This window comes from Etheostoma spectabile, chromosome 18, assembly GCF_008692095.1.
Source record: "Etheostoma spectabile isolate EspeVRDwgs_2016 chromosome 18, UIUC_Espe_1.0, whole genome shotgun sequence".
NCBI lineage: Eukaryota > Metazoa > Chordata > Actinopteri > Perciformes > Percidae > Etheostoma > Etheostoma spectabile.
Window position 1 is genome coordinate 7,182,690 of NC_045750.1, and position 18,436 is coordinate 7,201,125.

At 38.4% G+C, this 18,436-nt stretch overlaps 1 protein-coding gene across 1 annotated transcript in view; it reads right to left on the bottom strand.

Moving 5' to 3' along the window:
- The window catches only part of lama2 (laminin, alpha 2), a 185,763-nt gene that overhangs the window by 13,049 nt on the left and 154,278 nt on the right, over positions 1–18,436 (bottom strand). Inside the window, exons 42-59 of the mRNA XM_032543629.1 lie at positions 18,100–18,263; positions 17,335–17,473; positions 16,030–16,132; positions 15,294–15,410; positions 13,971–14,153; positions 13,525–13,530; positions 12,596–12,750; positions 11,924–12,067; positions 9,368–9,501; positions 7,965–8,124; positions 7,757–7,881; positions 7,422–7,584; positions 6,804–6,948; positions 6,472–6,610; positions 5,656–5,667; positions 4,767–4,887; positions 3,703–3,858; positions 3,533–3,586 (exon numbers count right to left, since the gene is read on the bottom strand). Coding sequence (XP_032399520.1) covers positions 3,533–3,586; positions 3,703–3,858; positions 4,767–4,887; positions 5,656–5,667; positions 6,472–6,610; positions 6,804–6,948; positions 7,422–7,584; positions 7,757–7,881; positions 7,965–8,124; positions 9,368–9,501; positions 11,924–12,067; positions 12,596–12,750; positions 13,525–13,530; positions 13,971–14,153; positions 15,294–15,410; positions 16,030–16,132; positions 17,335–17,473; positions 18,100–18,263 — 2,220 coding nt within the window. The remainder of the gene's footprint in view (positions 1–3,532; positions 3,587–3,702; positions 3,859–4,766; positions 4,888–5,655; positions 5,668–6,471; positions 6,611–6,803; positions 6,949–7,421; positions 7,585–7,756; positions 7,882–7,964; positions 8,125–9,367; positions 9,502–11,923; positions 12,068–12,595; positions 12,751–13,524; positions 13,531–13,970; positions 14,154–15,293; positions 15,411–16,029; positions 16,133–17,334; positions 17,474–18,099; positions 18,264–18,436) is intronic.

Sequence of the window (18,436 nt, forward strand, 5' to 3'; positions counted from 1 at the left end):
GACCAATTCAATACTACCAAGCAATAAATCAATATGAGCAACCAGGTGTTCTTGAACACGAAGTTGTCAGCATTAGCTGGCACCTGTATCAATTCATGAAATAAGTAATAATTGGAAAAAAAACAAAAAACACTGTGCTAGAACACTATTAATATTATGTGGCCAACTTGGATTAAACTTGTCAACCTCCTGCATGTTGTAATACTTTTACTATTTGTTGGGAAGAGGAGAAAGGAAGGAAAATGGAAAAAACAGACAGATAGGAGAAACAAGAGGGAGGAGAGACTGGGGATTAAAGAGCAGAAAAAAGTCAAAGGCAAAAGGGGAGATGAGTAGGTAGAGGTGTGGGGGTATATAGAGAAAAATTGGGGGCAAATAAGAGAGGTTGAAGGAGTGGAGAGGAGAGCTGGGAGGAAAGGATAACAAGAGATGAAGAAAAGAGAGTAGAGGATAATAGGGGGAAGAGATGAGAGGGCAGAGAGCAAAACAGCTAGTGAGATAGAGATGGGGGAAGAAAGAGAGAGACAGGCAAACTGACAGAGAGAGAGAGAGGTGCTAGAGAGCAGTGGTGCAGGGTCAGGCTAATTTGAATTTTAATTCACTGTGTGCCAGAGGGCGAAGTGGGAGACAATTTACCACCTGAAAATGGAATTTCAATTTGAGGTCGTGGACAAATTGAACTGAGATGTAGCTACAACATGCCTCTCGATGTGCTGTCTTGCGCGCACGCTCACTCACACACACACGCACACAGGCATGCAGGTACGCACGCACACAGGGACGCACGCACGCATGCACACACACACACGCACACACACACACACACACACACACACACACACACACACACCACACACACACACACACACTTGCACAGACACACATACATACGTACAGACAAAGGCAGACTATCACAAATGAACTCAAGCAGGAATGTATACACTGGAGGAAAGACACACATACAGCCATGGAGAAATACAATCATGAAACCAAATATGCAACAGAGTGTGTAGCTAAAACATGTACGCATGCAAAGACCTTTACAATCACAAAACTCATATTCAAAGAAAACCATGTGTAAAACATTCACCTTACAAAAACATAACACTCAAAACTACCTTCAGTATTTTAAGTCTTTCAGGCTTTGAAGTTTAACCATGTATGATTATATTTTTGCTTTGTGATTATTATGTGTGTCAGTTTTGGTGTAAGGTTGTAAAAGTAAAGCAGGCTGAAACTGTGACTAAAGTCAGTACAGAATGCAGACAGGGAGATGCAGTTTTTTTTTATGTTTGTTTAATATATATTTACTTCACTGTAAAATGGTTTGGTAACAACGCACCTTAGAGCTGACACACGTTTTATGTATAGCTTTGTTTTGGAATTGATGTTTTTAATTTGGCACAGCAGCCACAGCAAGAGGATTTGTCAAGAGTTAGTGTAAGACCAATCATAATTCATAATCCAATAAGAACTAGCATTTTAAGTTTGCAAGTATACATTTGAGGGAGGTTGGTTTGATGTATCAGTTTTTGCTGTTATCAGGCTACAACGCCATAGGAATAACAACTAGAGCTGAAACAATTATTCAATTAATTGTTTTGATAATCCACAATTGAATCAGCAGCAACTGATTCTCATATTTAGGGAAAACAACAAATAAACAAAAATGTGTTGGTTCCAGCTTTTCAAAAGTGAATACTGAATATCTTTGGGTTTGGTCTGCTGGTCTTGAAAATTGTAATTGGCATTTTTCTTTATAGACCAAACATAAATCAATTCATGAGAAAATAATGGCCAAATTAATCAATAATTGTGGAGACCTGTAGTCTTGGATATTGTAGCTTAGTTTTCTGCTCAAATGGCAAAGATTGTCTTCAACTTTCACTATAGGAACGTGGCAGCATTGGTGCTGGTCCTTAATCCTACAGTCAGGCGACTTGGGAACAACAATGAATAATACTAAATGGAAAAATAGCTCACATTTTTGTTTAGCTTTTTTGCATGTTTAACTTTTGCTAGAAGTAATGTAGCTTTAGTAGTATTTTACTTACAAAACAGTCCTAATTCTTTTTATTTGGACGGAGAAAGAAAACCAGAGGTGCTTGGGGATCATGTTTCAAACTGAGATCTACTCAGTGCTGCTCTTTGATTGGCAAAGTCTTGAAGTCCCATTTTGTATGATGAAAAATTCCCCAGGAAGCTATTGTTAAAGGTAGAGGCATGAACAGCTCTCACATCCAACATGGCCATCCCTCCGTTCTGCTCATCATCTTTCAATGACAACAAATGCTCTTGTGGTGACTATCTTATATTTTGTGAACGGTCAAGCCGAACATTTATTTTTCTGTCTTCTCTCTTTCCTTTTGGCTTCATTTTCTCACTATACTCTCTTTCATCTCAGCCTCTCTTATTCTGCTCCAAGCCTCTTCTTCCTTTTCTTTTCATCTCTCCTCTCTGTGAACATTTTCTCTTTCTGTCTACAATTAACTCTCCCCATCTTTTCATTCCTCCATTCTCCTCACTCTTCTTTCGAGCTTTGCTCTTTCCTCTCTCTCCTTCCTTTCACCTCTAACTCTTCATTCTCTATTCCTCAATCCTTTGTCTCCTGTCCCCTTCTCTCTCCCCTGTCTCTCTGTCCCTCTCTAAAACATCCATTAGTCAGGGCCAAGTTGAGTTGATAGTGTTTTTAACCTCGCTTAACCTTTCTCCCACCACATGTGCGTGCACGCGCGCACACACACACACACACACACCCTGCCTGCCAGCATAGTTAGTAAAAATAGATTTATGCGACCAGTGATGATGGATAAGGTAGAGGTAACCCTCTGTCCTCTCTCTCTTTCACACACACACATTCACGTATACACTCACATAAACATGCATACACTTTCAATTTTGCGTTCATGTGAGCAATGCCAATGAGATACACAGACAGACACACATTATGTTAAAACAGGGATGCATACACACACATGTAAAGTGTATGCCTGCAAATAGGAATGCATGTGCGTTGTGCACCTACACACCACATACATGCTGTTTCCTGCAGAGATAAAGGAATGGATTTGTTTATTTATCAGTGATTAGGATGCAAGAGGGCTTTTATCAGTACAGGGACTTGTGTGTGTGTGTGTGTGTGTGTGTGTGTGTACATGCATGTGCGTGCACGCTGAGAGAGTGTTTTAGCCATAAGACAATCTAATCGGCATAGTTGCCAACAAACTCAAATCTCATTAATATGCACTCATGGAAACTACATCCACTTAAAGAAAGAGTGCTTGTGTGCACGTATGAGGTTGTGTGTGTTTGTGCTTGCGTGGTCAGCTAAAAGCTAAGATATCTCTTATATGTATCTGTCAATGGACATTTGTGTGTGCGTATGTGTGTGTTTTGGATAAAAGACAATCCAATTAGCCCAGTTGCCAAAAAATGCAAATCTCATTAATATGCACTTATGAAAAAGTCATTCACTTAGGGAAAGGGTTACAGTATTTGGGTGTGTATAAGTGTATCCATGTCTTGAACCGACCTCTCCAGACTGTCTGCGTTTCCTTTTGGAGTTGAGGATGTTTGTGTTCCGGGCCTGTGTTGGAAAGATGTCCAGAAAAATGGAAGAATAAATGAATAAATGCCGTTTTCTACTACTTTCCTAGACAGGGATTGATATGTAACTGTTTTTAATAATAGATAAAAACAAACCTGTTGGCTGATTGGTGAAGCTCCACCTACGGCCAGCAAAATGGTCCCAGTGTCTGCCAGAGTGCTGAAGGACAGACTGATCTCTGTGCCGACCGCCAGCGACAGGCCACTGAGCTCCATGTATCCCGGTTTAGAAAAACTGACTGTGTACAGGTTCTGTAAGACAGAGATAAAATAATTGCAATGTCTTAGAATGTGTTTGGTTGATAAAAAATGATGTGACCAAACTACATTCCTTGAGGTTAAAGTCTAGGCTTTAATTCTTGCAAGAGACAACTTTTAGACGCATGTGGTTTTACAAAAAAACTAAAATCATCCACTTCTCATTACTTGGACTGTGGTTGCAAAGTCCAAATACTCACACACACTCACACAGAAACTCTCATCCTTGTGGCATAGCAGAGTGAAGGAACAAAAAAGACAGATAAGAAGAACAGAAAGACGTTCACTATTCATCCATTCACTCATCCCTGAGCATTTATAATCCATCATACAGTTTTTATAGACTCTGTGAGCAAAAGAAATGGCACTAGTGTATAGAAATCATGAATGTCTTGTACCGTATGGCTTTAAGGTTTCCAATGTAGAGTCAATGTACCTGTATCTTCTTTCCAATTTATGTTTTACAGAAGGGCACTTTTACTTTCTGGATTAATTAAATATATAAAAGAAAGTAAAGACACAATCAAGTGAGAATAGTTTGACAGGCAGGGTCGAGAGAGTACATGTACCAAAACCTTTTTATGTTGTACAGTAATTTTTTTATATACTACATATTCACTCACCTTGTATTCAGTGACATTCTCACATGTTTAAACAAACATAAGTGTTGGACATATAAGCACTATAAACCACTTGAACAGCAGTAATACTATAAGTAGACAATCTTAATTCTATTATACAGACATGTTTTAGCATTATTGAGAAACTTTAAAAGGAATGTTACAGCATATCTTTTCTTACTGAAGATCAGAGCGCCATACCTCTGTAATGCAATCTGAATGTCCTGAGAGTTTAAATATACTGTAGATCTATTACACCTGCAGCTAAATGGACATTCTTACCTCTACATTACATCCTTTAGTGACCCCAGTGTAATCTGAACTGCTGAGGAGATTAAATGGAGTCCTGGAGACTTCAATCTCCCGAAGACAGCCAGCATACCGCTTCAGAGTGACCTCTGACCTAAAAAAAGAAATTATGATAGTTTTAATAAAGACTGTATACAGATGAAGGAATGTCCAACTCCTTAATTTTCTTGTCTCTCAGCAGTGAAATATAATAATAAAAAATAATCTCAAGTACTGCAACATGTAAGCTATTGCATCATGTATCCAGAAGCAAACTGTCGTCTGGATGTTAACAAGAATAATTTGAATATGCCGTTTGTCTGTATTAATAAAGCAGGATTTATTATATGAATCCGTTTTTATGAGTAATGTAAGATATTGTCCAGGTTGTAGTATTATTCAAGAAGGATGTAAAATTTAAATCTATTCTCAGAAAATCTTGGGCTGTGATCCCACTGAACATGTAATTAGCAGTGTAATGCCCCTATGTAATTTATTTTCTGTGATTTAGAGTTATATTTATTTCAGCAAAAACTGTCGCTTGCAGTGCAACAACAAACTGGTAGAGACAGTTAGATCTGCATCTAAAAATAATTTGAATATTATTATGGCAACGATGCCTGTAAGGCAGTCATAAATGTGAGAAATTCTACCTAAATGTTGCTGAACAGACAAACGTCAAATTCAGATTAATAAAAGGACAGAGAAAGTGATTTTGAGCCGCTGTGTGGTGGAGCAGGAGCCGACAGGGGCCAGCCACGATACAAACAAACATACACATTCACTGTGTGCTCTACGGCTTCATTAGCATGGCTAGTCTCATGCAAAGGGTGATATACAAGAACATTTACTATATGTCTGATTAGGAAATTAATTTATTTACCTGGCTGTCATGCTGTCAAGACAAAACATGATATTAAAACATTAGCACACTTCACAAACAGGTGTAACTAAGGCCTCATCTATACTAGTCTAGTTTTTTTACTCAACCTTCTGGCACATGAATGGTTCTGTGAAAGACTAGCAGCTGTGAAATGAGTTAGAATTGGTTGTGAAAAAGATGATTGTACTTGGCCTAGTCTCACTTTGCCAGAGAAAAACATACTCCGGTTTATTGGCATTTCTTTAAACCAATCACAATTGTCATGGGCCAGAGCCCCGGTGCCGCAGCAAAATAGCCTCAAAAAAGAACTTGTTTAGGTGGATAATGTGTATGTTCAAAAGTTGTTGTAGCTGTGCAACAGAAAACTCAGATTGGACAGATAGTCTGGCTAGCTAGCTGTAGAGATCTGAGGAGCAGATACAATTCCAACACAAAGAAAGCGGAAGGTAATGGACATCGGGCTGAAAAGGAGGTCCTACTGCAACTTATCCGGCTGCAACGGAGCAACCTCCAAAGTGGAAGGTTGTGGATATAGGCTGTACTTGGTCTACAACTACATATGAAAAAAGCAGCTTAATTTTAAAGTTACAGTGTCAAAAGATGTTTTAAATTAGAAAAAATGTAAATGTCAAATCCTGAGTTGAAAAAGACTTAATTAATCTCCATTACAAAACCTTTAAAAAGAATAAATCCTGCCTTCACTTTGAATTAAATTTATCAAATATACTTGGCATATTCTTCACAATAAATACATGTCCATTATATGTGAGTGTTTTAATTTGCAGGTGAATGTGTTATAAGTGAGCGTGTGTGTACCTATAGTTTCCAATGGTAGGCAGCCCTCCAAAATAGATCTTCTGGTTTTCCTTGAGGTTCAGACCAGCAGCTGAACCCTGAGACGTGGCCACTATCTTCTCCTCGGCACCGCTGTCGATGTCCACTATATTCACCGTGGCTTTGTAAACAGTTAAAGAGACAAAAATAACAACAGAACAGGCAGAACGAATTAGATTGGTATAATTTGCTGCTGCCTTGTTTATTTCAGATCATTAGTTTATACTATTCTTGTCTAGTGTAGTGTCCGGGGTAGTGGGGCCTTGTTAATAGCATAATATTTTGCTAATGTAGACTGCTGTTGTTGTGCGTACCTTGTTTCTTGTTCCGTGACATGGTGATAGATTTCCATTGTCCATCATTGTGGCGGTTAGCTGATATGGCACTGCCAACCCCTGATCCGAGGTCAAAGTTCACCTTCACCTTTCCTTCCGACAGTTCCAGGGACATAAAGTCCTTCTACAGAGATGGCAGGGGAGAAAATGTTGTAATGTACTGACAGTTGATGTCTAATAACAATGCAATAACAGTAATATGTTGAAAGGCTGATTTACGTTTATTACAGGGTTCAAATATGGGAATTAAAACTGGATTTCACATGACAAAAATATTTCATTTATTGCAGTTAGTAATCAAAGTTTGGATACATCGCTATAGAGCGTTTTAACTTTGTAAACCTTTGACAGTGATATCAGCTCTCTATAAAGTCATATGGCATGGGTACTAAAACCTTATTTTTTTGTAGTTCTAAATGTGACTTTATAAAACCTAAATTATCCACATTATTGATTTGATTCTACATCAGTCATAGTAAGGATGGTACCTGTAAAATATTCATTATGCAAGAGTTTGTCCTGGCTATCAGTCCTGATATTTACATGGTTTATAATCATTTCTTCTTTCATACCCTTTTGATATTGATGCATACATACCATATCCTCAGTAGCCAAATACATGAGTAGGGATTCAGAGGAAAATGTGCGGAACTTGAAGGTCACGGTGGAAACATTGGGGTTCCACCTGGTGGGTCGTCCCACTGCGGCGTAGCCCTCACCATCCAGTTGAACTGTCCCCTCTCCATCTGAACGCTGGGGGCTGAAACAACAAACAATAAATAGTCAATTTGACTGGCACTTTATTTACATCCAACTGTCAAAGGAGTTTGAAATGTCACAAAAATAAATTGCAGAGTTGCAAAGATGATGAAGTGGCCTGAGAAGTGCCAAGAAGGAAACTTTGTAAAAAACAAAACAAAACTTTTGTATACCTGACAACACATCCTTTACAATCTCCCTGTCTCTCTCTGTAGTTCCACAGTCCAATAGGTTTACCGTCCAAAAAAGTCTCCCCCATGCAGCCTGTGAATGTTGTTGTTCTTACTGCATCTGCTTTCTGAAAGATAGGAGGAGGAAAATAATCAGAAAAAGACAGACAGGTTTGTTGATGATTTTACACACAGACAAAGAGGCCGATACCTTGACAGTGCCCAGTATTCCTCCCACAAACAGGTAGGCGTTCTGGTCGACGTCCAAGATGGTGTAGTCTGTGGGCGAGTTGGCACTGGCTGGGGTCGGCATCATACCAGCCATAGAGCCTTCCAGAGGATATACTGATATGGTGCCATTCAACCCATTACTGGAGATGGAGAGAAGGAGAAAACAGAGCGGCTTTGATGATATTTTGTTTCTGTATTTCCTGGAAGACATTTACAATGACTGAAGATGTTGGAGACGCTTGGAATCAGTGTTTATGAACCCTTGGTGCTAAAGATGAATGACAGAAACCAGTTTGTAGCACTGGAAGCTCTGAGCTGTAAAGTGAAATTAATGTCCCACCTTGGAGTTTGTTTTCAAAGCAGGAACAGCATTTCTGTGTCTAGTAGGGGGACATTTTTAAGACTTATAGTCCATGTGATCCTATTGAAAAACACATTTGGGAAATCTCTCGGATGGTAATACATGGTGCAGGTGGAACGTCTGCTTGGTGTGAATGTGTCTAGTGTTGGATGGTCTGTGTACAGCACTGCTACAGGTTTCACAGAGAAAAACTAGATTACACTGCATCTACTTAATGATGTGTCACACTGTCAAGGCTGCAAACTCTTGATTTCCCGAGTGAAACAACATGTTCGCCACCGCAGCATGAATGAAATGAAGTCCTGTGGTTGTTATCTTATTTGCTGACACTATCAGTTGTTGTTGATTGGATTAAGTTGTAGTGAAGATTAAGTTAATATATCAATCCCACACCTTCACAACATTATGGTACAGTAACAAAGTAAATGGTATGCAACATGGCCAATCAAGTTTCGTTTTTGAGGTAATTAAATTGCATTGCTAAATTGTATATTCATTCATGTTAAGACAATATTGAACTGTATCACAGTGTTTCAATGTCTATCTTAGACTCCAAATACATGTATGTTCAAGTAATAAAAAGCTAAAAGAAAAATGGGTGGAAAACACAAATGAGCTGCAAATAAAGCTCAAAATAATAAAGACAAAGTCATAATATTAAAACATGTTTTATGTCTGGAGAGTTTGCAATGGAAAAGTCTTTTAAATCTAACTTGAATCAATATATTGTGTGAGAACTTAAAAATAAACATATAAATAATGAGGTCTATAATTATGTACATAATGTATGTCTGAATATAATGTAAGTGCATGAGCAGTGTATCATCACTATGCTCCTCAACATTCCTGGTTTTCCAAGGTAAAAGGTAAGATGTGACTGTTCTTTGTACTCTATCTAACATGAGAAACAAGCCAGTTTGTATAAGAAACACTGTGTATATGTGTCAGAGAAAACAAGCCAGTTTGCAAGAGAAACACTGTATATGTGTTAGAAAAACAATATGTGTGTGCAAACCTCTTACCGAGATGCCTCTATTCTGTGCCAGTTCCCATCATGGATAGTATGATGAGGATATTCGACCCTTCCCACACCTGAACCCACGTCCCAGAGGAAATTCACCTTCCCCTTACGCATCTCTAAGGCAAGGAAATCAACCTGAGACACACAGGAGACACAGGCTGAATGCATTGTATATGATCTGATTTAAAATAAGACATCACGCAGTACAGTATATTGCTTGCAATACATCATCATGTTAATAAGACATTGAAGATGAAAAGGAAGGAGACTGGAGGAGGAAAGGGTTAAATAAAGATGCAACAAGAAAGCTGATCTATTTTTGTTATTTAGATTCAATTTACTGTATTCAGAATCTAATTTTAAACCCCATTACTTTAATAAAACATATCATAAATACAGATGCACTGTTTATCTATAATGTCTGGGGTGGGGTTTTTGTGTACATGTATAAAAATGGGTACTCTATGAATTTAGTGTTGCACTGCCATTACGTTGGCAGGTCTCACAAGAGACAAATTAAATGTCCTGACTTTAAATCCCTAATATACCTGTAGGTCAAGGTCTAAAAACACATCATCTTACATGTGCAAAATCAGGGAAGTGACCCTTTAAATGAGAAAGGGGAAAATGACATGGTAAACCTGGGAGAACATTTTCCAACCAATTTAACACTTTATGAAGGCGGTTAGGGTAGCAATGCAACCAGAAATTGAAATGGAGTTGGGAGGAAAACCTGGTGAAAGTTGCTTTGTCAGCAGTGGATTTACCCACAACCAAAGTTTAATTTATAGTTGTCTCCAGGCCTTTGAGTCTGCCATTAATGTGCATTGGGAATGACTGCACTGTAATCGGCAGATTAAACAGGTTGAGTTTAGGTTTTAATTCAAGCAAGAGATGCATACTAATCAGTAACCTCACAAGTCTCAACCAAAAGTTGTGAGACAAACCTCTGGCCATCAGGTGTAATTACAGTGTGTGAATCCAACTATTAAGCAAAGAACAAGCTGGGGAACATTCCCTTTAAGTCAAATAATGCAATAAAAGATTATGTGGTTTTGTTGTTGAAAATTGTATAATGTGATGCCTCGCCTTTGCTCCTGAGATAAAACACAATTGGCGGTAATGCAAAAAGATGATGATTAATAGGTATTCAAAATCTCCATTTATTAATTACTACAGAAAACCTTATGGAGTATTAATCATGAGTGAACGGTGGCGCGAGTTCACGCCCAGCTATGGTCTATTTTAAGGGGACAAAGGCTCAGGTTTTCTCCATCTGTTTCTATAAGTGGATTTTCCACAGGATCTTGCTGTATTTTGATTAATGGTTGTATTACTCATACATGAGCCAAAAAAATTAATAAGAGAGTTTTCAGCATATGCTCTCATCTGGATGCCATCTCTGAAGTACACACGCACACAGAGCATTATTATTCATATAGTATTATGCACAATTAGAGATTATTAGGGAGTCACATTTGAAGACACAAATGATAAACATATACACACACATAACTACACACACTTATCTTTCTAGTCTCTCCAGGGTAATGGCGATTATTCATTAGCACAGATCACAGGGCAGCATCGTTATTATTCAACTAGCATTACACACTATTAGTGAAATGGTAGAGGTGCGCGCACACACACACACACACACACACACACACACACACACACACACACACACACACACACACACACACACGCACACATTCAAGACTTCCCAGTCAGATGAAGCAAAGCAGTGATTTCTCAGGGGAAATCAGGATAAAGCAGATAGCAACATAAACTTGTTGTTAATTGCTGCTGCTCCTTAGGACACACACATATGCATGAGCATGTACCCACACATATGCACACTTAGGGATCATGAGTGGTACCTTAAAACAGCAGTGTGCTATGTTTATAGGGGTTTTAGTGAGTATGTGTCAAGAAGTATTAATTATTCCCATATTAGACAAATCACTCTGGGATTGAGAGAGAGGAATACAAGTGCGTGCTTCTCTCTCTTTATAATTCTGTGTGTGAGTGTGTGTGTGTGTGTGTGTGTGTGTGTGTGTGTGTGTGTGTGTGTGTGTGTGTGTGTGTGTGTGTGTGTGTGTGTGTGTGTGTTTGTCTATGTGTGTGTGTGTCTATATACATACACTTTTGGAACACAGGTATTTTCAAATATGATTAAATGCTACACAATATACAGCCCCTCAACTTTGTATTAAATAGGATTTACAATTCTGATTGATACATTCACTACATACATGATAAAAGACTGTTAGGTTTTGTTAATGGTGTTATCTATATTTCTGAAGACCAACTTCTGACAGTTCCCTGCCTTGTAAGATTTATTTTGATATTTTGGCCTGATGTAATAAAAAAGCTAATTAGTGGTTTAAGAGTACAGTTAAACTTCTAGTCATTTTGCTGCTCTGGTTATAGCTGAGATTAACAGTTTTGTTTTTAGGAGTTGTGAGTAGTTCTGACAGTGATATATTTCTTTATCGACAATTTGGGTTTTTGTGCTAATTTGTACTATATGCTCAGTAAATTATATACTTACATATTTCGCTGACCCCAGGTAGAAGAGCAGGTTATCAGGTGTGGTCGTTTTAACGTGAAGGATGATGGTGTTGTACCTCCCTTTCCTGATATCGGGTCGATAACTACGAAGACAGTCACCACCCGATGACACTGATACTTTGATCTGGAAAGAGGCAGAAAAAAGATAACACATAAAGAAAATATCAACATAAAGAATTTTGCATCACAGTGGTGAACCCAAACCATTGTAAAACTGGGCTAAAGTTAGTCTGGTGTTGACTTGTCTGTACAATCTTTTCAGTGTTTTACGTAATCCTTGCTGCAACTATCAAACATTGGCAATGTTACCAAAACTGACTTTTCAAATTTTAAGATTACATTTTAATCAATTTCTTTTTTAGAACTATATTAAAATCAAATACTTGGTACAAATGTATCTTAGATACTACAAAAGAATCCTTTAACTACTGCAGTGGAAATGTGGTTTGAAAAGAAAAGAGTAATGCATTGACAATCAATCTTTAAAATAAATAATTAAAATGCATCAGCAGGAAGTGCAGCATAAATATTACACTTTTGTAAATCAAATTAAAAGAATGCAAAGCTGTTGTTGAGTACATGATTGTGTTGTCATATACTTAAACTCTACTTAAATATGATCAGGCTGACAGTCAGCGTCTTTACAACTTACAGAGTTAGCTTGTTTCCTGGCTTGATTGATCAGTTCCTTGATTTGTGAGATGTTTCGCCTCAAATTGTCCTGCAGCTTTTTGATTGGCTGCAGCTTCTCCAACAGCCTGTCAGCTTCATCCTCTAAATCCTTAACTTTAGCTCCTGCAGCGTGGACTAAGGGGAGAAAGAGAGAGATAAAGTACAGTAGTGATACAGAACAGCCCAGTAGCCATTATCATCATCACATTATACAGTGTATTATAGCTGAAAGTGCTTGGAGTGCTAGTATGTAAAGAGTGAGAAAGAGGATAGCAAATGATGGCAGCTGAGGAAATTATCAATACTACTCAAAGAAGGAGGAGAAATATGGAGGAAGAGCGAGAAAGATGGAGAAGCCAGCGAGAGCCGAACAATTAGTGTAGCTCAGCATTCAAAGAGATCCTTTTTTTTTTTTTTACACTATTTGCTTTTTAATATTGTAGTCTTGAAGCTGAAAAAGACAGAAATTGGAAAAAAGACAGAAAAAATAGATGTCAATAAAAAGAGAGTTCCATGCTTTGCAGTGTGCAGAGCTGTCATGCTCGAGCAGAGCAAAATGGAACAAAGTCATTATTAGAAGCAGCTACTATTTACTGTATAGCTATTAAAGATGGTCATAAAACCAATGGGTGGTGCTCCAATAATGTTGTTGAAAACAGATCATTTTGACATTGACTTGGCCCAGAACCCCACATCAACACAATGCTGTCAATGATACTGTGTTTTTGTGGTGATTGAAAATTTCCAACAAACAAATTATTTCCAAGAAAAAGCCATCAAATGGCTAAAAATGTGTGTTGACAGGGAGGTAACTTTACTCTCATTATCTGGTAATCTGGTAATAACATGTTATTGGGGCACCACTTATAATAATAAGTGCATATGCTAAGGTAAATTAAATATACATACTGATGGCTGTGGGGATTGAAAAAAAGAGACACAGAGAGAAAGATGTATCAGTATTTGGCTGAATTCACCAATTTATGTGGCTCTGAGATAATAACTTCATATTTTCAAAAAGTCAACAGTTAAGATTAAGCAGACATAATTACAGTTAGAATTTAGAAATCTTTCAATTGGCACTTAGATTTAAAGGATTAGGAGATAAAACTAAATTCAGTAAGTAACAAAAAAGAAGAAATAAATTAATGTTGTCACACAAAAGCAGTTCAATAGCAAAACATTTTTCAGAGAGTGGTAATAGTTTTTTTAAAAAAGGAAGTCTTTATCAATGTTAAACAAGTCCACAAAATGTTAACCAGAATATCTTAAATGTTGGATTTTCCTGCTGATTTTACTTACTATTACTATTAGACTATGTTACTATGTAACTAGCCAATATTGAAGACATTTACTGTTTTTCTCTGGATCCTGGATCATCTGATTGGCTGCATTAACAGTGTCCTCCAGATCGCTGTAGTTCCTCTGTAGGCCATTGATTCGCAGGTTCAAATCCCCAAGACGCTCTAGGACGTCTATGGCCGTGGCGTTAGCATCTGCTGCTACAGTCTTTGTGGCTGCTAGCTTAGCAGCAGTGTCTGTCAAGAATTCAAAAAACAGAAACACAAAAGCTATATAATTTATGTACATTCATCAGTGGCATAGCATTACTATGTTTGGTCCGATAGATGGGCTTTGTCATGCACTGTGCTGCAGTATGTACTATGCCTGTAAGTATTAGTTTATACTTTACGATTAGTATGGAATGCACTGAATTTTCATTCTGTGGGATTTCTAATCTATGCACGCTAGACAGTTTTGTCTATAGAGATTCATTTATGCAGCCAGGTAATTGTAGTTTCAACAAAGCTTTAATTCAAAAACACTGGATTAAAAATATAAAATACAAGACGTTTCAGTGTTCATCCAAACACCTTCGTCAGTTGTTTAGTATGCACAGGAAGCAACTCTGGTCTTAACACACAAGGCAGTCACATGATCTCATCAATGAGTCACATGCCTGCTAAGATGTAGTCCTAGATAGTTTTTCAATGTTCTATCATCTAAGACGATAAATAAGACTATGCTGTTGACTTGGAGCCTGTAGATTGGGAGCATGTAGTATAGAGAGTGCATAAAGGCCCCACAGTCTTGTTTTGGTGGCTACTCTGGCACTGGCACCCTGCCTCTAGAACAAGTCTTGCTCACCTCATGTCACGGGACTGTTCAGACTCCTGTAGATTTCCGGACATGAAGATTAAACTTTTTTTGTTGCAAAGAGTGTGATACAGTAGAAGATCATGGAGTTTATGTAATCACTGCTGAACTTCAGCCCTAACCAAACATCTGAGTTTGTTACCAGGTCCGGAAAACCCTGTGAAAATCTGTTACGCAATCTGACTGTGACATGTTCCGGTGTTGTGCTCTCACTCACTCAAAGGAATTTAAACTGGAATTAAACAAGTTGTGTTAACCTTTGGGTCATCCCATTCACAATTTGTAGTAGCTGCATTTAACAGTGTTCTGCGTGTTGATCCAAACACGACCATGTGCATCAGTGCGGTTCAAAAACCTCGCTATCACTGCAGTGCATTTCGTGTCTGTGAGTACTGATATGTGTCAAGTTGAGTTTACCAGAGCAACTGACCTCTATCGGCACAGTGATATTGATCCACTCTCTCTTTATCTCCCTCCCACGCACACACACTCATGCACACTGTGTATTTGTGCAGTCATACCATTGGGGATAGCGTTGAGCGTTGCCATGGTTCCGTTGACAGCCTTCAGCAGGTCTTTGGTTTTGTCTCTCGCTGCTTTAACTCTGCCCTTCAGCCCGGCCACACCATCTGCATTCTCTACCACACACACACACACACACACACACACACACACACACACACACACACACACACACACACACACACACACACACACACACACACACACACACACACACACACACACACACACACACACACACAATGATGATTATTGGTTTGATTTGAAGCCAAGGCGGCCTGGTAATAAACACACATCCGTCACCTCCCAAATGGGAAGATTGACATTGATTGGAGTTTAACTGTTTTAAACTTTTGTACACTATGTGTATGATATTACAGTAATCCATTTAAAGTATAGTCTAGAGCTCCTTGTACAACCATGTACATACCCCTTTCACACCGAGGGCTCAATCAGTGTTGACTTTGTGTTTGAAAGGTCTAAACCGCATTAAACTACTTGGCTTCACAATCCAGGTACAATGTGAATTGCACCAGGGTTCCTAAAAACCGGAGTGGGACAAACTATGTCATTTGTTGGAAATGGGGGCGACAACAACATGTATGTTGTCTCATATGACCCGGTCATTGGTGTGAAAGATGTATTAGTAGCCCACCTCTATATGCCTATACTGCCCGTGGCATACAATGTACATGTTCTGTATGCAATCTAACACATGCACCCTCTCATGGTTACCTTTGACATCATTTTGAAGTTGTTTAGCTTGGTTCAGCAATCTGTTGCTCTTCTGAAGGGCACCTTGAGCTGCTTCCTTTACTGGGACCTCTGGATCTAAAGCCTAAACACACGCACGCACACACACGCACACATCAGCAACAGTGCAAAATCTGTGCTTAACATGCCTTCACTAAAAATGCTTCCAGAATAATTTAGATCTCACACATGAATTAAAAAATATGTTTCATGACACATAAAAAGGTGCAGTAATCTGCATATTACCTTTCTGTAAGATCAAAGCACCACTACTTTGCATTGCTAAATGATATTCTAAGAAATGCATTCAGCGGACTTAACTTCTCCCTGCATTAATTCTCTACCTTCAACCCCTTCTCTCTTTGTTTCTTTGCCTGCTTTCACTATCTTTTTAGCCCTTTCTCCCTCTGCCATTTAGCTCTTTTTTGCCAAAGGGAAAATAAAATGAAGGTGAAAAAATGCAAACAGGGGGGATAAGTCAAAACGAAAATGGTAAAATAGGGTTAGAAAAAAATGCTAAAATAAATTGGCACATGGGCCAAAACAATTAAAAAAAGAATATAGAGAAAAATAAAATATTATAGAATAAAGGGGGAAAATAAACAAGTGTTTGGAATAAGAACAAGGAAAAAAGAAGGAAAGCAGAAAATCAAAAGAATACGGAAAAAAATGAAAGGAAAGAGGCAGGAAAAGGGAGATTTCAGGTGTGTGTGGTCGTAATAATGAAAGAAGAAGAGGGGCGGAAATAAGAAGGAAGAAGAGGGACAGAGAAGTGCTTTGATCTCTCAGCCATGACTAATGGATAGCCCAAGCCAACATTACTGTTACTGCATGCAAGACACACACACACACACACACACACACACACACACACACACACACACACACACACACACACACACACACACACACACACACACACAAGCACAAATACACAAACACACAAACACACACACCAACTCTTCTGCTGAGAGTACACTTCCAGTGACTGGATAGCTAGAATGATTGTTATTAATTAACAGTACCTGAATGTGAGGTGGATTCCATTCAGCATACATATACATTTCATACGTTTGCTGTTTACAATCGTGCAATAGAGAAATAATTGCTAAACACGTAAAGGGAGACTTATCAGGCGCAGGATTTTCCCATGTTGAATTATTAACATTCATACTTCAATAAACCCTGAAGGAAACGGCTGTTAAAAGTTAGAAATTTGTTGTTTTTTATCTAGTCAATAGGTGTGTGCATGCTTACATGTGTGTGTTGGTATACATGTCCACTTACCAGTGCCAGTGCCTCACTTGCCCTCTGTTTGGCTGCCTTCGCCTCTTTCTCTGCTGCATCGACATTTGCTTTAATGTTGCTATAGGCCTTGAAGGCAGCTGTTGCGTTGAAGGAGAGATTTCTAGCTTCAGCCAAAATACTGCAAGGAGAGAGAAACACGTTTGGGTAAGTAATAAAAACCCTTTCCCATCATAACCTCATTTATGTTATTGAGCTCAGAGATTGTCAACTCGGTTTGTCTCTGCCAAAGTGACTTAGGTTTGTTTGATCAATGGTCCAAAATACCATATACTGTATATTTAATAATAAGTGCACTGACCTCAGGGAAAAGACAAAAATCTTTTAAATCCAAAACATCCCACTTTCTCAACAGCAGAACCATTCAGCTACTCAATGGATCCTCAACAATACAACAGTACCTCACGGATACAATGCACTTTGTAACTCTTGACCGCACTGACTTGTAGGGTGGCCTTCAGCACTGACACTTTAAAAAAAAAAACATATGTATCTATTTTATTATGGGATAAAAGGTATGCATTTGTTGAGGGGAGGAAGGGTAGGGGGTTTGTGTCTACACAGTATGTGTTTGCATGTGTTTTTCATGGGTATTCTTGCTATGAATATGCTAGGTTTTTTTTGTGTAATGAGCACACTGCACCAAATTTCTTAGTTGCATGGAAATAAAGTATTGAATAAGGAAAATATAGTATTGAATCTTGAATCTTGACATGAAAGAGAAAAAAGAAAAAATGTCATATTTACCCATCCAAAATGGCAGCAGATTCGTTCAGCTGCTTTGCGTGTTCCTCTGCATCGTGCACGAGATTAGCCAGGCGGCCGTCACTTAAACCATTGGTAAGGTGACTGACTTTATCATCCAGCTGGTTATGAAGAGGACCCAGCTCTCTATCCATCTCCTCCAAGTCCTACAGACAGAAAACAAAGTTCCCCCTTTTACTAACGACTAATTTTAATAGCTTTCTGTTTGTATTTACTGCTGCCATATTGTCCATGGTAATAGCCTTGCTAATTGTTTTAGCTATTAAAATGTATTTGATGCCATTAAAATGACTTGGATTGAAGAAAGAACCGAGCAGAC